This window comes from Schistocerca gregaria, chromosome 10 (assembly GCF_023897955.1).
Source record: "Schistocerca gregaria isolate iqSchGreg1 chromosome 10, iqSchGreg1.2, whole genome shotgun sequence".
Taxonomy (NCBI): Eukaryota; Metazoa; Arthropoda; class Insecta; order Orthoptera; family Acrididae; genus Schistocerca; species Schistocerca gregaria.
The window spans coordinates 118,640,445-118,661,166 of record NC_064929.1 but is presented as its reverse complement, the minus strand read 5'-3'; the positions used below and the strand labels follow the sequence as shown (position 1 = coordinate 118,661,166).

Genomic DNA, 20,722 nt, shown 5'->3' with positions numbered 1-20,722 from the left:
ATAATGATGTCAATGTACGGTGACGCCCCAAAGGGACCAAGGGGCATGTTATGCCTTAGGATCACCTGTTGCCACTGGCCAAGTTATGGCATCATTATATGTAGGTTCTGGTTTCCGTCACGTGGTGTCACCAGAATCTCCACCTCGGCCACAGGAGTGGAACAGACGGGATCTGGCGGCATGGGAGCCACCAGAATATCCTTCTCCTTGGAGGACTTTTTCTTGTCTTTCCTTTCCTTAGAGAATTTTTACGATTGCCTGGGTTTCTCTGCATCAGTTTCAGGTAAAGAGGTTGATTGCAAAGCCCTGCGACAAGCAGTCCTTGACTCCTTCAGCGAGTGGCTGGTGCCTGGTTATAGACCAACGGAAACCTTGGAAGAAAGTGTCCTGAGGAACCCCTGACTGGCAACTGAAGCTGGAGGAAAGTTATCTGTCTGTGACTGGGAAGTGGGGACCAATGTCCCTGGTGGGTGGGAAGCCATTGATCCCAAAATAGGTGTGGGGGAAGCAGCAAGAGGGGAGCCCCCAATTATCATGTGGGCAGGCATGGTTGAGCGACCCTAAGGGCCAATTGTAGGAAGTGTAACGGGTGGGAGTACTGTCGCTGAAGTGGGCAAAGTCGTCATAGCTGTAGCACACGGCTTTAGTTGACATACAGGGTGCAGCGGCTCTTACTTTTACTTGGCCTCTCGGTAATTGAGTTTGTCCAGAGTCTTGTATTCTTGAATTTTCTATTCTCTCTGGAAAAGAGTGCAATATGGCGAGCAAGGAGAATGATGTAAATTGACACAGATGAAGGGAGGTGCACAGAGAGCATTCGCATGCAGCACTCATCCACAATCTTTAGAGATGGCGCTAGCATTGCAATACGAAGACATGTGCCAAAATTTGAAGCATTTGAAGCAGCGTATGGAGGAGGGGAGGGGGAGGGGAGGCGGTAAGGTGGGAACATACGACTTGACATCGCGTCAGTATACCATCTTCTTGACTTTTTCAAGCAATGAATCACCCTCAAAGGCCCCAATGAAGGCATTGGTAGCAACCGTACTGTCCGCTGCTCCCAACGTCCACAACAGGAAAACTGTACACCCCATCACTCCAAGTTCGCATGTAGCTTATAAGATTGTACGAGCAAATCCCTGTGGAAAATGATACCCTGAACTAAATTAGATTTTTGTGGGGAGTGAAAGTCACCAGTGTGTTATCGAGCTTGTTACAAGCAAGCAGTAGCTGTGACTAGGAAGGGGATGCCGTTTTAAACAGAAGTGACACACTTTTCATTTTAGAAATGACTGTCACTTCCCCAAACTTGTCTTCTAAGTTCTCCACAAAGAGAAAGGGCTTTGTGGCCAAGAACTCACCATTACTTCTCATCCAAACCAAGTACTGCGTGGAGTATTGCTCTACTTGCTGCTCAGCCCTGTGCTCGTCCCATGGCAGTCTTATCTCTCTGCATTGAAAGAGGACTGTTCTTTCATTGAGACTGCTGGGGTCGTATGGCCGCCAGCCAGAGGTAACTTAATCCACTTCATTTGCGGCTGATCCGCCAGGGTACCAACTACTCCGAATGAGTGCTCTTCCCATGGGCACCACTCAGCAATGGCTACCTGGCCAGTAATCCACTGCTGGAAGTCCCCGTGCCCCAGCCTTGATGTGCACATACTTCTTTGTATGCGTGAGGAGTTTTCAGCTCAGGCACCAACAGTGTGATTCCTGCGTGTCAGGAGACTACACCATACAGATACTTGACAACTCCCCCCCCCCCCCCCTTCCAATGGGATGGCTACTGTGCTGTGTTTTGGGTGTGTTTCTGTACTAAAGGCAAGAGTGCATAGATGAATACGCACAAAGATGGAGCACACACCTCATCGGGCAACCTTCCCTACACACTTCTGGATAATTTTGAAAATTGGTGGCAGGTTAAACCCAACAATGGGGACTGTGTTTATTTAACAAGAAGGTTGTAGAATAACTGGGAAGAGGAAACTTGAGGCCAATCATAAAGCAGGTCCGAGCACAGTCAGCGCCAAGAAAACCATCCAATACAGAGGCAGAGGGAGAAAGAGATAGTGGAAGTATAAGCATGCAGCAGTGATGATACCAATGAACTGGTCTCTCATTTAGAAAAATGTGTTCGTCACAAGGGCAACTATACTGCAAAATAAATGTGGAAATATGAAGAACAAAGATGTAGAATGTTAGTAACATCTGTTTCATTTAGCAAGTTTTAAGAGTTTTCACATTAAAACATTCTGAAGCATTACTTTTCAGCACACACTCTTACATTTCACATAAGAACTACGAAGATAAAAGAAATTAGAGCACATACGGAGGCATACAGACTGTCCTTTTTCCCTCACTATTTGCAAGTGGAACAGGAAAGGAAATGACCACTATGTTACAAAGTACCCTCCATCACACACCACATGGTGGCTTGTGGAGTATGAATGTAAATGCAGGGATGCATGGCAAATGTGTGCACTTCACCACAGAATCTCTCAACATTTACACCAACAACCTCTCCCAGGCTTTCCTCACCCACTACCACCTCACAGATAGTACCTATGAACAAGTATCCTGAGGGATGTCCTCTTCACACCCTCTGACAAACACAGTTCCGACTTCCCAAACAGTAAGACCCCCCCCCCTGGTATGCCTCAAACTTCACTCTGCCTAGGCAGTGAGTTTCTCAAGTCAATCACTGAAAAGAGATACTATCTGGCTGACAACCTCCCCATACCAGCCATCTCAAACGCTGGAGGTGGGAACTCGCGCCCTGCCAGAGCCTCACACCCATACATCCTCCTGGACCTAACCTCTATTAACAAAGCTCCCACTCTTTTGTTATACTTTTTATTCAGCTATGTATTTATTACTAATGTGCCATCTCTGACTCCTCCCCACTAACCTTCACTACCATTGATCATACTACAGTAAAATCCTCCTAATCCCAGCGTCCAAGAGATCTAGCCCACAATTCCGAGAAAGGAACTAGTAACGAGCCTATACGTGCACCAGTTTATCAGCAGACTGACTGACTAAACAATTTCACTTCTAGGCAACAAACGTCACGACCACCAGGAGTCAGTGACTACAGTACTGCCCTGCTCCTATAACTAGTTGCGAAGTGTTTTATGTTCATTGAGGTTATCTTGTACGAGGTGCTGCTCGGCATTACTCTGACACAAAAAGTGGGATTTTACTTGACTGTTTAAGACTTAACATGGCCAAAAAAGAAAAAGCCAAGAGTAAGCTGTGGACTGAGAAATGGTAATTGCAAAGGAAGAAATTCACCCACACTTTATTACTTAAGGAGCTGAAAACTGATGAGTTTCAGAATTATTTAACACATGGTGAAACTGCTTTTTAGAGCTGCTGCATGTCAAACCACATGTAGTAAAATAGAATTGTCTTGAGAGAAACTGTAAGCTGAAAGGAGAGGCTGTTAGCTATATTACCATTCCTACCACTGGCAGAAGTTGCAAGGGCTTCAAATTCAGTGCACTTGTATCCCCACAATTACTACCTAAAATGATTCTAGAAACCCCCAATGTGATGTATAGTTGTGTGAGGGAATACATCATGTTAAAGCAAAACAAATAAAACACAATGTTGATGTAAACCTCATGTACTTATAATGTAAGCAGCATAAAATTGTGTCACCTACAAGTCTAAGGAACTAATTTAAAATTAGGAACAGAAAGGCTACAAATGCTGGTGGAGCAAATCATGTAATAAATAGAGCAACACATACATAAAAAATGAAGCATTTAGCAGCTTTTAACATTGTAAAAGTAGTCCAACACTTTGGTCTTTATAGCTGAAGACTTGGTGATGGGCTGTATTTTTTTAACACTTCTAACGAAGAAGCAAGCATGTTTTTACCAACAGCCCACCGACTGTCCATATTTACTCTGTCTTTCAGTTTTTAGATTTGATTTCCAATAAGAATCGGAAAATAAACCTATAAACTGAAATACAGACAGACGGGTGCTCTTACCAAACAGACCATCCGACGAGAAACAGTCAGTTTGTTGGCTAATATGCCTACATACATCCAATTTATCAGTTGTTGAGGCAGTAAGAAGGTATGTGTGTTGAACCCTTTGTCTCTGAAAGTTAGGCAATATGTCACTCTCACTTCTGTACAGTCTATTGACAGTACTACACATTTTGCCTCACTAAGTAAAGCAACTCTATGTCATATTTTCTGCTTAACTGTGCCCAAAGTCCTGCAATATTAACTAAGGACAACATTTTCTGCTGTTAAACATATTTATTCACCACAATCATGATTTCAACCTACTGCGCCATTTCCGAGCAGTGCTCACTACAAAGTCTGTCAATGCATCATTCCTCTTACGAGGACAATGCCCTTTCTCTATGACGATAACATTATACATTTATAATACGACATGAATCTTCACTTTTTATAAAAACAGGCTATTTTCATTGTGTCAATCACTGTCCTTAGTATCTTACGCTTTTTGGGAATGTCACTCACAATCAGATCCTTTCTCTCTAGGCTGAAGTCTAAATCAGGGCCAGTGGAAGTCACTGTGGTGACTATCTATTGCTCATAAGTTGATAACGCATCAGTTCACATATCCAATGTGATGATTCTTTGGCATGAAAGGGGGAAAAAAAAAAGGAGAACATATTTCTACTGCCGAAACTAAAACCAGTGTCTCGTTTGCTGTTTTTCGGTTTATTAGCGAGTTTCGAGAGAGATATTTTGTGATTATGGCAGTGCATGTGACACAGTTACTGATTCAAGTCATTTACTTCTGCATGACACTGTTGGCCACTGATGGGTCTCTCGTGAATTAAATGGAAAGGCACGAAAATAAATGTATCAAAGGTGGCCATGAAATGGCCACGTAATCTATCTGCGCAAGCTCACTAAGTAGATCAACTTTTTTGTTGTTATTAAGTCAATGGGGAAGGTAGATGCATCAATGGCATATACTAATGAACATTGATACACCTACCTCCTCACATGATTTAATTAAGACTGACTGCATAGCAACGAAGAGCAGAGAACTATTTCACTGCTTTATTTTGAATATGTTGTGGGTTTCAACGCTGTTCTTTGTGTGCGGATACTAGCACAGCTTAAATAGCTGTGACACACACAAGGAGCAATTCAATTTATAATCCTCATTTAGAGCAATGTTACACCCTTTCTTGTGAATGTATTACTGTGAAACACGTTGTCTGTCTGCAGCTCTCCCAATGACCGCATAACACACCTTCCTCCACAAAACACGTCAGTACGCCACCGGTCCTATTCCAACATTAGTTTTAATTGGTGAAAAAACAACATACCGGGTGATCAAAAAGTCAGTATAAATGTGAAAACTGAATAAATCACGGAATAATGTAGATAGAGAGGTACAAATTGACACACATGCTTGGAATGACATGGGGTTTTATTAGAACCAAAAAAAAATACAAAAGTTCAAAAAATGTCCGACAGTTGGCGCTTCATCTGATCAGAATAGCAATAATTAGCGTAACGAAGTAAGACATAGCAAAGATGATATTCTTTACAGGAAATGCTCAATATGTCCACCATCATTCCTCAACAATAGCTGTAGTCGAGGAATAATGTTGTGAACAGCACTGTAAAGCATGTCCCAAGTTATGGTGAGGCATTGGCTAGGATGTTGTCTTTCAGCATCCCCTAGCATCCCCAGCATCGGTCGATCACGATACACTTGCGACTTCAGGTAACCCCGAAGCCAATAATCGCACAGACTGAGGTCTGGGGACCTGGGAGGCCAAGCATGACGAAGGTGGCGGCTGAGCATACGATCATCACCAAACGACGGGCAATAGAGATCTTTCACGCATCTAGCAATATGGTTTTCTTTGGTTCTAAGAAAACCACATGTCATTCCAAGCATGTGTGTCAATTTTTACACCTCTATCTACATTATTCTGCGGTTTATAAAGTTTTCAAATTTATACTGACTTTTTGATCATCCAGTATTTCTCAAATTTAACATCAGGCGAATGCACACTGGAAATTATGTGCACAGACGACAGATTCAACAGTAATTATTAGATGAAGCACTACATGCTTTTACAGAGATAATGAATAACCCAACATCTTATACATGTGCAATATATACACACACACAACTGACACGAGAACATTATCCTCTCAATAACTGGATCGCACTGCTGAACTTCACCACGAGCTTGTTTTGGTGTGGCACAACAGGCTGAAATAGTGACTGTGGTGAATAAATATGTTTAATAGCAGTCCAGGCAGAAAATGTAACCCTTACCATCTCTCACACTATCAGTCTTTCCCTTGACAGAAATACGAAAGTGGCACCTGTTGAGCTCCAGTTCCTGCAGGTGGGCAAGTGCAGTGTGGAAGCCCGAGAAGTATGAGTCGCCCGGCTGCGTGCCCACCAGGCCGCAGCGGCGGAAGGAGAGGCGCTCGAGGCGGCGCGGCAGCGTCCCCGGGCAGACCTCGCGTGCGTCGATGCGGTGGTCCCGCAGTACCAGCGCCTTCAGGTTCGGACAGCGTGCCTCCAGTCTGGCGACGAACTCCGCCGACAAGTAGTCGCCGACTCGCGGCAGTAGTCTGCTGACATGCGAACTGCACTGTAGTCTACAATAGAGGGAAATTTTGAGGTCAAAATGAAGTTCCGAATCTCGGTCAATTCAACCTTTCCTCAAAATTCCAAGTTTTGGTGAAATAGCCTAGTGACATACTGATTGTCACTACAAATGCAGAATTTTTGCAATAACAAAGTTCCCACTTCACATGAATGATTACATAAAATAAGATGCTTTGTTTCTTAACAGAGTAGTTCAGGATGGCAGTCACTCCACTCCAAGGAGTGGAAAGTTTGCGAAAGTTTCATATTCTTTAGGTACTCTTTACTTTCGAACAGTACATTCCATCTAAAAGACATCATTCTGGTGTCGAAATGATTGTTTATGCATGACTGTGAAGTGAGACTTATACCTGACTTTGTAGTTTACAAAAGTGTAAAGTGTGATACAGTAGTCATCAAGGACTATTTGGGAATCAGACTTCTCTTCAGTCTACAGAATATAGAAACATAATAAATCGACAAAGCTACTTAGTATTAACTTGAGAGACAAATACGAATTTTATATGCACAGAACTAGCAAAAGTCATTTATCGGGTGAACTTAGAACTTGTGGTAGTGATAATATTTTGCTTAATTCATATTGTTCCTTCTCCATGCACACTTAACACAAGAGATATTGCTATGCGGTAACTCACCAGGAGCAAAGAAAGTCTTTATTTGGACGGGGGGAAAAAAAAATCTGATAGTAGAGCCGCTTGCAAAGTACACTTTAAAAGACTGTAAATACTGACCATCCCATCGTTATTTATATTCAGTTGTTTACTACACATTAACGACAATCGACACAAATGTATCCTATGAAAGTCTATTCACCTACATGACACTACAGAAATAAAACAGTAATTTTTGACAACTTTTTTGAGTACAGTGGATGTTTATTACTTAAAAATAAACATGGGCAGTCACAATGCAAGAAACTTTTTTATTAGGTTACTGATTTTGGTCTGTTTTAGACCATTCAGATCTCACACCATGATGGTAGATGGTGTGAGGTTTGAAGATGGTCTAAAACAGACCAAAACTGGTAACCTCATAAAAAACGCTTCTTGCTGTTGTGACTGTTCAGGTTTATTCTTAAAAAAGAAAACACACACACCTGCAACTGGTCTTCAGAAGGGAGTTAACAGCTACCAGTCTTTAGGAGTCCAGATTTTTTTTAAATTCATTGCATATGATGTTCCACCACTTGCTTTTAAAAATTTTACGAAGGAAAGGCTAACAGAGAAAGCTTTTTATACATGACAAGAGTTTCATACATGATGTAAAGAAGACCTTATTTACTGATGACACTCTTACATGTAAGATTGTTGGAGTCCTGCAGTCTTTTTTGGCACTATTTTAACCAGTTCATACTCTTTGTATAAAATGTCCATGTATTTCCTACGCATTTGTTTTATGTACTGTATTTCATGTATTTCTGTATGACGGCATCAGTTGCATTGTAAAATACTTCAAGACGGAATAAAATGACTTGATTTGAAAGCACTGTGACAACATTTTCGGAACCTTGTTTGGGAAAAGGGGACACAGTTTATGTGGACAATTATTACATAAGTCCATCTGTCACCTGAAAGGGACACAGTTTATGTGGACAATTATTACGTAAGTCCTTCTGTCACCTGAAGGAGAACAAACACTGTACTGCAATGCAATGTACAGTTAGTACAAATGGGAAAGATACACCAAAACTTGAAGCCAAACTACAAAGAGGAAAGATGGCATCTAGGTGAGACATCCACTGTGATGGCTTTTAAGTGGTATGGCAAAAGACATATGTAAGGTGATGACATGCCTTACAGCTGACACAATCAGCTAGGAAAATGGACAACCAAGTTAATACCAAAAAATTTAAAGCAAAATGTGTGTCCCATTACAATCAGTCTATGGGAGAAGTGAACAAATGCAACACACTACACAGCTCAACAATGCACTCGCTAAACACTGAAACATCATGAAAACTTTTTTCATCTCTTCGACAATCGTATGCTAAATCCTCATGTTATTTATGACGTCTGAATCAGAAACAATACTTCGATTAGTGAATTTCATTTCATCCTCATTTAGAGACATTGTACTGAGAAAGGAATGCATCAGATGAAGAAAATCCATTTAAGAAAGGAAATTTCATGGCACTGCTTAATTGTCAGAAAAACAACACGGCCCTTGAGAAGATGCACTGAATGCAACAAGAACGCATTACTGTTGTAAGCGAAGTGATGAGGGACTGTATTTTGTACGTGTATGTCGCGCCTTGTTTTGAAATACATGACTGAAAAAACTTTATAAAATGTGTTTCTTTGTAGTGTTATACAGTTTTATGAGCATCAACAATAAAGAATATTCAAAGCCCAACTTTAATTTAAGAACTTAATGGTTAGATTAAAAAAGGAAGAGTCTGTAATGATAAAAGCTCAGCACAACAGTGCATAGTGCCATACCATGGCCACCACAGCGGCGTGATCACAGACGTGTGTGCGCACACACTGTTACGGCACTCACAGCACAGAGAGGGTTAACATACTACAGGCTAGAAAGTGCCAAAACAAATTTTTGTACCAAAACACTTTTCAGGGACAAATGTCCACATAGGTTAAAAAATAATTTAACACTGAATTTCAATTAACTGCTTTTGCTGTACCTTTGTGTTTCTGTTGTAGATACACAGGGTAATATTAATAAAACCAACAAACTGTAGGGATAAATTCCTGACTGAAAATGGAGGGGAAAAGGTCCCATGAACATGTGGCTGGAAATGCATTGTTGCCATGGTAGATGGCATTAGCGAATGAAAGTTCTCTGAACATATGCAGGGTGTTCCTCTGATGTAGGCTATGTGACTGATGCAGCATACTTTAAGCAGCAGAATGGTCCGGTATTCGTGAAACAAGGTGAGATGGTGTCTGTGGAGGGCCAAACAGATAGAAACAGTTGAGAGGCAGCACGCCTATACCAAAGCAAGCAGCCTCACAGACAACAACCACATCACACTGAGTTTCGAGCCCTTTGTGGCAGATTGTGTGATTGTGGGTCCTTTCAGAAATTCAAACGTGCACATAGGTGGTGGGCTGTGTGTACACCAGATTCGAAGGACTGGTTTCAACAGGACATCTTCCTCAGATGTTTAATACAACACGGACGCCCTGTAGCCTGCTAGGTAACCAGACTCAAATCCCCTAGATTTGCATATCTGTGGGCACCTGAAAAACACTGTGTATGCTGAACCGGTTCCTAATGCACAGAACTTTCAACAGTGTGTTCACGACAACTGTGGTACTATTGAGTGAGAGGCCAGAACATGCAATGAGAGAGGCAATCCATGATGCGACATGTGAATGTACGCACTGTACCCCACGGACACCACTTTGAAAATCTGTTATGATTTGGATGTGCTGCAGCTCTGTACTGCATTCTAGCTGTCCATTTCCAGGCATGTTCATTGGATCTTTTTCTCTCTATTTCCAGTAGTTTGTCAGTTTTATTGATATCCACCCTGTATATGCTGCAGGACTGGGTGGAAATGAACAGAAAATAGTGAAAATAAACTATCAGCTTGTGAGCTAACACATACCTGTGGCTACAGCACAGATCAATCTGTCACCATACTTGTTTTTTTTTCAACTTTCACATTCATTGACTAGTAACTAACAACCAAACAGTCACCTTCTGACAACTTAAACCTCGGGCTAAGCTGCAGTACAATCACTCACCACAACCAGATTCATATGCTTTCACATGCCAGCTAACAAAACTGAATATATACAGCAAAAATGCGATACCATAGCGGCCGTTAACATTACAGATGACTCAAATCTCATATTTGTCCTGACCCCAAAAGAGCTCCATATATTAACAAAAGAAATGAATGTAAGCAGTAAAAGCAGAAAAAGAAATGGGGGGGGAGGGGGGGCACAAACTGCAAGTAATTACCATATTTAGACAAAAATCTTTAATGAAAATCCTAAATAAAAGGTGCATGTGCTATTTAACAATAATAAAAACCTCAATATGTAGCAGAAGCATGATGTGAAGGAACAGCTGTCACCAAACTGTGATTCATTTACATGTTAGTAGTGTAAATTGTATCTAGTTAATAGCTGCCCATTGGCTACCACTACTATCCTCCTGTTGTGAAAAACTGCTTCCAACATGACACAGAAACACACCGCCAAAATCTGCTGTACACTACTAACAAACGCAGCACACAGATGGTCCATTGCAAAGTTTAGGCCACAATTCCCATGCTTGAGGCTTAGGGGCACAGACTTCTAGTCCCTATGGATTTAAGTAATCAAGGGAAGGTACCAACTATGTCAACAAAAGAAGTGGACACATTGCATGCGAAGGACTTGCAGTCAGTGGTAGCTAGGTATTCACTGCACAAAACAGAGTAATTGACTGTGAGTACAAATGTTAGAAGAGTAGTGAAGCAAAAACAAACAATGGATCAGTAAGTGTAGGGACAAGGTAAAGGTTCCACAGAAGCAGCAATCCTATGACAGAAGGTACGCCAAACATTCATACCCAAAGCCATTAGATGCCCGGTGAAAGCAGAAACTACACGACACATGCACAGGAAACATCCTTTAAACGGAAATACTTTTCAGTTTCACTGTACACAAAGATCTTACACTGACAAGTCCTTCTACCAGCATAAACAGAGACTTATCAGTGAAATAATGCTTTTGTTACATATAAGTATGTTTCAGAATACTGTAAGTGAGGTGTCAACTCTTATGTGGATCACTTTTGTTTACAAGGAACTTTAAAGTACACTCGAGCATCCCATTCAAATTGAGTAACTGGAATGCCACGCAGTCATAAAATTCCAGAATGAGATTTCCACTCTGCGGCGGGGTGTGCGCTGATATGAAACTTCCTGGCAGATTAAAATTGTGTGCCGGACCGAGACTAATTCGGGAGCTTTGCCTTTTGCGGGCAGTAATTTATCCCCAACAGAAATTCATTTGAAGTTTGTGAAGAGTCTACTGCTTCACTTAACAGTTAGAAATAGATACCTGTATGCAATTCTTCCTTCCTAGCACAATACAGCAGTTTTGCCTTTTACTGTTCTAAATGATTTGCAGAAACATACCATACAAAGTGGTGTGATTTACTAAAAACATTGCACTGAAAAAATGAAACAATAATTAATTGTATTTTGAATAAGTAGCTCAAATCCCTTCCAAAAGTTTTGTACAGTGTATCAATGACAATTCAAACATGGAAAAAAAACAGTCATTTTTACAACCTTTTAAAGTACTGAGTTCGACCACATTTGCTCTTCATGTCAGACTCAATTCTGGAGGGATATAAACTATCAGTAAATTAATAGACTGAATATTTTCAATCAATGTCCTATTCCTGGAATAAATCTTGAATAAAAGTTTTTTTTTCCCATGCATTAAGCATGTTGAACAGGTAGGCACAACATGGGATGCTCTCACACAATTGTCCAGTAGCCAACTAGATAAAATTTTACTTGCAGCAGTGGTGGTGTAGTGTGGTGATGCAGGCAACAACCAGCCACGAAGTAAATAATTGATGCTGTTCCTGCTCTATGATTGACACATTCCAATTTCCTACAACATAGGGTAGGGAGGGCTCTAGAGGCACGGTGAAGCCAGTCTCCCTAAGGGAGTAAACCCGAAACAAATCCAGGCCCTACAGGTTGGGGTTGATCATGGGGCTAACAACCCCATATAGGAAAAAACATATTGTTACAAAACTCAAAGATAGGAACACCTGGACTGATGAATGGCCCACGCAAGGAAAAGTACAATGTACATGGATAAATGATACATACTTTGCTACTTGGAATGTAAGAACTTTGAACAAACCAGGTGTACATGGACTCAAGAGATGGAGAAGTACCATATAGGAGTAGCAGCAATTCAAAAGATCATATGGAAAGGAGATGGCATCATACGAAGGGGTAATTACACAAGTATGTACAGTGGAGGAGACAGTGGTATAGTAGGTGGTACTGGCTTTCTTGTAGACAATAAGTATAAAGCAGCAATCATAAATTTTAATCCTATAAATGTAAGGATGTGTACTTTGAGAATGAAGCCCACTTCTTCAACATCACTCTAGTATGTGTGGATACACCCACAGAAAATGACGAGTGTGAAGTGAAATACGAGTTTTATGGTCAACTGGAACAGGAATTACTAGGCATATAGTCTGTCGGTAAACTGAAGAGCAAGCGAGTCCCTACTCTGCCAACCCAGCTACGCCACAAGGCCCTTCTACAGGATCTTTCACAACGTAGTACCGGCCCTGGAGCAGCGCACGATTTAAATCTGTGGCGACACCGTGTACAGATATGTCTCGGCTGCGTTTATTTTTAGACAAATGCATTAAGACCAAATGGAATGCAAAAAACAATAGCTTCTTTCGAAACACAATAGTAGAGTAAATAATATTAGTATAAGAACAGAAGTCAGGAATCTTCTACAAACACAGAACCGAATGCCTGTTCATGTGAATATATGTTCCTCTATTGCTATTCGTAAAACGAACCGCACATAATGCAATCAATCTGTAGAATTTAAGGCTTGTTCTTACTTTGCGTTTCTACTGAAAGGTAGAAGTTTTCTTTGAAGGACTGTATTGAAACTTAACAATTCTTGCAACATGAAGAGTGTTTAAAAAGTACGCAGAAATTTATAATTTTGTATGTTAGTCCGATTTGCACTACTTTTTTGTCACTGTCTTCATAAACATGTCTCAAAAGTATGTGTACAATGTTATGCATATTGGCTACTTACTCTGTTGTCAGTTGTCAAAAAGGTTACATTTGTTTTGGTAGCATCAACGATTATTTCTTTTGTATAAAAATAGGCTAGAGAATCTGTATTAAATTTTGTTGTCAAAATGGAATAAAATGTATGAAATCTTTTAGAAATGTTGAATATAGCTTTTGGTGAGCCTGCAACGAGTAATCCAAGGGCACACAAGTGGTATAAACATTTCAAAGTGGGTCTTAAATGGCAGCAGTTTTACAAGTATGGATGAGATTAAAAATGCACAGTTAAAAGACCTATGATCTATCCCCAAGAATTGAAAAAAAGCATTGGCATAAGCATATAGAATGTAATGGGGAATATTTTGAAGAATATAACATTGCTGTAGGGTAACAAAGTTCTTACCAAAAAGTAAAAGTTAATATGTAATCACACCTCGTATGTCAAGCTTTCTGCTTAGAAGTCCAGAATCGGGGTATGTGTTTCGAAGGAAATTTCAGCAGTGTTTAGAATAGGTATTGCGCACATGTTTTAAGCAATATGTCTCAGAATCACATGAATAGTGACTGAGATAGAGATTTAGCGTTCCATCAGCATAAAAGACTTTACATGACTTTGAAACTGTCTATAACGATGGGTTACCTCACAAAATTATTAGTTTTCCTTCGTGGCGATTCCAGTAAACCAAGCGGCTTATTTCCACGTTCCTTCTTTACGCATCCTATTGGGCGATGCTGACGTTTGCGTAAATTGCAGCCGTTTGGTTGGGAGTGGTAATATTAGCCAACAGTTCTTTTTGCGTCGCCTCTTTAACATACGCTGTACTAACATTAGAAACAATCAAACGCTCGTTACTTGGCAAATACCTCCTCTTCTTCGTCTTCTGCACATTTTATTGCAATGCTAGACGATTATCCATTCCAGATAGCCAAGTATATCAGTAAGTATACAAAGTTAACTGACACTGGCAACTAAGATCGCACGAACAGAAATGACGTATATCACCACACGCCGATCTACACCGCTAGACAGGTAACGGACAACAAATTTTGGGTGGCCCCCTAGTCCAGTGACAGCGTTCTTCCGGGAAAGGCAACTTCCCCCACCAAAAGCGGTGCGTGCTCTTGAGTTTACAGGCAGACTATAACAAGGAATGATGTAAAGACAGTGATGGGTGACTTCAGTGCAACAGTGGGAAAAGAAGAAGCCTTTAGTGAAACAGTAGGAAATAAAAGCTTCCATGAGGTGTCGAATAAAAATGGACAAAGACTTATAGACTTTGCCATGGGCAATGCAACGGTAGTGAACAGTACATGGCTCCAGAGAAAGAACATAAGGAAAGCCACATGGCACTCGACAGATGGCACTACTTTTAATCAAATTGACCATGTGGTAATCGACAGGGTACATGTGTGAAATCCTTGAAGTTAACAGCTGCAGGCGGCCTCACTGCATTTCGGATCATTATATAGTAACAGTGAAGTACAGACAACACATACAACAGCAATGTGGTAATCGACAGGGTACATGTGTGAAATCCTTGAAGTTAACAGCTGCAGGCGGCCTCACTGCATTTCGGATCATTATATAGTAACAGTGAAGTACAGACAACACATACAACAGCAAGTGTCAGCCAGGTACTACCTCCAAACACTGCTTGTACATCACAGGTAAAGTTCAGATGGAGTCCACGAAAAACATGTGGACCTCCAATCAATTGCTATTTATTAAACTGCCCAGCCAAGTCAATATCGATCGCCTCCAAACTGCGATACACGGGTACACTGCGCCACCAGCGACGACGGTAGCCATGTCACAGAGGCATTGCTGTGGCACATTAACACCGTTACAGTCGTCGCTGGCAGCGCAGTGTACCTGTGTATCGCAGTTTGAAGGCGATCGATATTGACTTGGCTGGGCAGTTTAATAAACAGCAATTGATTGGAGGTCCAAACGTTTTTCGTGGACTCCATCTGAACTTTACCTGTGATGTACAAGCAGTGTTTGGAGGTAGTAGCTGGCTGACACTTGCTGTTGTATGGCCCATCAAGCAAATTACGGTGGCCTTGAAGCATTTCCAGATGCTAGCATTTTGGCTTGAAGACATGGAGTATTGCTGAGACTACAGGACTGTTTGCTAACCAGCCTTATGGTAGTCTTGTTCCAAGCATGCCATTTGTTTTGACTACGAGAAGGAAGAAGAAGTTAAATGCTGATGAGTACCTCTTTTTATGGGCGAAAGTCAGCAATGGCAATTGTAAAATAAAGATCAACAGTGATTGTATGATTTATTATAGACAAAGTGTGTGTTCTGTCCTTTCCTTATCTCCCTCCCTTAACTTTTATAGATCCAGAGGGAAGACAAAAGCTTCACGAAGATACAATGTTTCCAAATTGAAAGAGAAGGGAGTATCCGAAAAGTCTGAAACAGAATTGCAGAGAAAGTGTGAGGCTAAACAAAGCCAAGCTGTGGAAAGCATCGAAGGGAAGTGGAGTATGATTCAAAAGACTCCACTAGAAACTGTAGAAGTCTTAATTTTAGAAGAAAGGGTGAGAAGGGCAAGATGGAATGATGACTGTTAAAGGCAGTAGAAGAGAGAAGCAAGGCAAGGAAGAAAATGATAAACAGGACAACAAGATCTAAAACAGAAGAATTCATGAAGAAAAGGAAAGAGGTAGAAATGATTTGCAGGGAGGAATTAGAGAGGAGATGGATTACAGAGCTATAAGGAGAGTATAATGATCAAGAAGTAAGAAAATTCCACAAGAGAGTTCAGGAACTGAAAAAAGGCTTCCAACCTCATACGGTATTCCGTAGAAATAAAGAAGGAAATTTTATAGGAGGAAAAGAACAGGTTCTTGACCGATGGGCAGAATATTTCAGTGAGCTGCTGAATATCACAACAAAGATTTGTTCTGAAAGAAAATGAAACAGAGGGTCACCAACTGTGGCAGAATGTTAGTCTGGCTGAAAGACCTGTACCTATAGCAACAATAGAGGAATAATAAGGATCCAGGAAGAGATGCTAGACCAGTGGAACATGGCCTTTACATTCCCAATTCATAAGGTGGAGGGCAAAGCAAACTGTGAAAATTATCGCACTATTGCTTTAGTCAGCAATGTGTAAAAAGTATTAGCCAAAGTCGCTGCTAGGAGACTTACACCAATTACAGAAGAAATACGAGACTGCCAGTGCAGTTTTCAACGGGACAAATCAACAATAGACCAGATTTTCATTATAGGGCAAATAATGGAAAAGTGTTATGAATATAATGTGGATGTACACCAACTTTTTGTAGACTATGATTGTGTTAAAAGGAAAAAGCTATATGACACCTCAATGGAGATGGAATTCCCAAGTAAACTTATCAGACTGGTACACATTACCCTCACCAGCACAAAATGCCAGGGAAAAGTAGAAGGAAAACTTTCTAAAGAATTTGAGGTCTACCAAGGGTTAAGACCGGTGATGTATTAACCACTCTACTCTTCAACATAGTGTTGGAGAGAGTGATGCGAAGGATGGACACTGATAACCAAGGTGACGCTCTGTTTAAGCATATGCACCGAAATCTAGCTTATGCCAATGGTGTCGTCTAGAAGTTTGAAAGAAATGGAAGAATTTGGCAGACTGGAAAAGGAGGCAGAACAGTTGGGACTTAGAGCAAACACAAAAACACTGTAGCTCTTTACTTCCAGGAAAAATGCTGTTGTTTAAGAGAAATATATTAAGTTGGACAGAGGCAGTTATGAGAGATGTGAGAAGTTCCAATACCTGGGAGTGGTGGTTACAAAGGATAGCAGAATAAGAGAAGAAATAAAATCTAGGATTGCCCTGATCAAGATACTTCAGTCACATAGACTGAGCAGAAAAGCGAAGGTGACTGTCTATCGAACAGTCATAAGACCGGTGGTAAGGTGTGGCTCAAACATGGACAATTACTTTAGCAGAAGAAGAGCTCTTGAGAAGATGAGAGAGGAAAATATCAAGAAAGATGTTTGGAGCCTGAGTATGAGTTGGGGCAATGGAGGATAAAGAGAAACAAGGAATTGGAAGAACTATATAGAAATCCTGACTTGGTGACTGAAATTAAGTGTAACAGATTAAAAAGGCTGAGCCATGTAGAGCGAATATCAGAGGATCAAGCTGCCAAAAAGGTTCACACGGGAAATCCAGGTGGCAAAAGTAGACCGCAGAAACAATGGCTGGTGAATGTAGAAAATGATTTGAGAAAGATTGGAGTCAGGGGATGGAGGAAGGGAGCAGAAAATCATCAGGATTGGGCTATGATCATCAGACAAGACAAGGCCCTACATGGGCTGTAGCGCCGAGAAGTAAGTAAGAACTTCTCGCTCCAAAAATAAAATGAAACTAAAAGGACAACTCTGGAAAATTGGGGGTTTAGGGTGAGGACAAGATACATGTACAATAACATGAAAAACAACCCTCTACACCAAAACAAATAATATAAAAAAAATTTAATGACATTCTGGTACACCAACAAAACCACAGGAACTGGACATTTCCCTTGACCTATACAGCTCGAACATGGCTACCTATACAAAAAAACAAACACCTACAACTCTGAAATGTGGAACCTAGACCCCCACAACTTAAACCCAAATATGCCACATTCACATTAAAATAACACAACTAACTATGCAAAACACAAAACATCACAATTAATGTACAATAAAACCATGACAAAAATCACTTACCATCTACGTATGTATGTACATGCAGGCACGCCCCCCCCCCTCCACACACACACACACAAAACCCACAAACATGGCACATGACATAACATATTCAGCAATAAGACTGAGTAGCTGCAGAAACTGTATGACAGACATCATACCCTCACACATCTCGGAATGTAATGATACACTCATGAACTTCACTGTCATATCAACATGTAATGAAAAAGCACTAAACTTCTTTCACACCAAACTAACCAGACCTAACAAAAACACCAAACACATGAACAAAAACGTATATTAATCTCCCACTGAAAACACTTCCCATTACTGCACCAACTACCTAAACTCAAAACCACATTAGTATGATGACAACCGAAACAAGTGAACCCAATTACAGGAAGTTAAACATGGCACATAAACATCCACTACTAGAGGATACCATCAAATATAACAACACGATATCTACAAACAGAACCAACTCAAAAGCTCCACACCGTAATGACATCACACACTATACTATCATATCATGGGTCAAAGCATACAACTGGAATCGGATGCTTCCACTGACCTGATTTTATTGTGCCAAATGCAGGTACCTTTAAATTTGCAAACCTTCAAGTCTGCTGAAATAAGTCTTTCTTCTACTGTCTACATAGCTTACATTTCATTTATACCTGGTAACAGTTGCATCTACATTAAGTACCTTGCTGGTTCTGGAGACAGCAGAGGACCTCGAGTAGCCACCGAAGTTGTCCACGGGCCTAAGAATGGCAAGTACTGCTCACAAAACTGATCACAAGACAATCCTCTCTGGTGACGGAAGTCTGGAGACACCCACAACGTATGGTCAGCAACCACATTAACAAAGCGTGACGACACTTGCCCGAGAGAGCGCACGTCGCGAGGTGGCAGTGAACGCAACACCACCAGCAGCAACTCGTCTGACAAGTCTGTGAGACTTGGTCCGTACTGCTGAGCACTTCTTCTAGCCGCTTCTGAAAATAAAAACAAGTGGTTGAGACAGTGCTTTGAAAAATGCTTTGACATTTGCCACACACAATACCACCACTACATAATGGGCCTATACTTAAAATGCAACATAATTAAAAGCCAAAGGAGTAAAAACCATTTAATACTTATACAAGGCACCAGTTAACACATATTTCACTACAGATTCAAGTGCACGGAGTGATTAAACATACAAACAGGCAACCAAAAACGTCAACATTTTGCACTGTCCAAGTCGGTAAAATCAACCACTTAAATCTGATATTATCTATACTTTCAACTTGCAGCTTAACACATGCCTTCTCCATTGACTTTAAATGTAACCTGCATTATACCTATTTTAAGTTTTTGGAGTCTCGTGTGGCCTCCGCAACACTTTTAAATAGGCTCTACCGTGATGTTTTTGTAATTGAGAACGTCAGTGCGATAAAAATCAACATTCATCGATAGTTTACATCTCTTCCATACAATGTAACAGGTGTTAGTTGTTAAATGTTGAGGCATTAACTGTGGCGTCTTTTTTTTTAACTCTAAAGAGTAACATAATAAAAAGCAAATTACTGTACCATCCAAACATATACCCAAAGCCAGCCACTCGCTTGCACCAGACCTACATAACACGACATTCTTCAAAGCGTTTTTAGTAAGGTTACATAATTCTAAACAGCTGTGAGTAATTTCATACAAGACAACAGTCCAGACAAAGGTAGCTTTACACATACTACGCACTACTCACCATTTTTCTTTCTTAAAGACCTCAGCTTCAAACGCTGAACAAGCATTCGTTTTCTTTTGTGAACTTTTTCACTGCTTTCAATCTTAACTTTTCTCTTGCGGCAACTTTCGTCTGATGTCTGCGGTTTTGGCTCATCTGTCTTTCTTTCTTTCTGATGGTCCGAACTGTCTCCATTTCCCACAGCTCTGTTTTGGGATCCATCAGTTTCTCCTTTTCCAAGGGCGGCAATGCCGACAGGCTCCGATTTGTTTTCCATGCTGTAAGAAATTAATAGATTTACCGTAAAAGTTCCTCTGCTTTGCAGTTTGTATCAGACGCTAAATGCTTATCACGCAAATAAAATTAATGACTCAAAGAAACTGGAAAGCAGTTAACTACATTAACATTACTTCTATACCTCCGAAAAGCCTTCGACGACAAAGCCCTCAACCTATTTGCTGCGTCAATTCCAAACAACCATTCCACCCTAAACACTGCCACAATTTTCTAAGAAGTGCTCAAAGATGTGACAAGCGCACAAACACTAAACAAAGATGCAACTGCAGCTCGGATTTCAGTGTCTGCCGTCAGATGCACGATGCTGCTACACAATTTCGCACCATTTAGTTTCCCTGATTTTATAGCCATAAAGGATAGGTAAGAGTCTCAAAATACTAATAAACATGAATTTCCCTAAACACAAGCGGGTAAGCTACTGTTACAATTTCTGGAGTATAACATTTAACACATTGAATGAAAAGTCTGTCCAGAATTATCACAGCGTATTTTCTCCACCCATAGCTGCAGTACATACATAAAATAATTAATGGAATTCCTTCTTAATTAATATTTAAATCGAAATCCCAATGTTCACGAACGCCTAAAACTACCTCCATGAAGACAAGAAATAATT

At 40.7% G+C, this 20,722-nt stretch overlaps 1 protein-coding gene across 8 annotated transcripts in view; it reads right to left on the bottom strand.

Annotated features, from left to right (window-relative positions):
- LOC126293452 (uncharacterized) overlaps positions 1-20,373 on the bottom strand; it is a 68,335-nt gene extending 47,962 nt beyond the window's left edge. For 3 of the 8 annotated variants that reach the window (XM_049986688.1, XM_049986690.1, XM_049986694.1), the window contains exons 1-4: positions 20,228-20,321; positions 19,831-20,087; positions 18,790-19,081; positions 6,347-6,604 (exon numbers count right to left, since the gene is read on the bottom strand). In XM_049986688.1, the coding sequence (XP_049842645.1) occupies positions 6,347-6,604; positions 18,790-19,081; positions 19,831-20,086 (806 nt within the window). In that variant the 5' untranslated portion in view covers position 20,087; positions 20,228-20,321. Of the gene's footprint in view, positions 1-6,346; positions 6,605-18,789; positions 19,082-19,830; positions 20,088-20,227 lie in introns of all 8 variants that reach the window. The other 5 variants (XM_049986693.1, XM_049986689.1, XM_049986695.1 and 2 more) reach the window with 5 other exon arrangements.
- Positions 20,374-20,722: the final 349 nt, after the last annotated feature.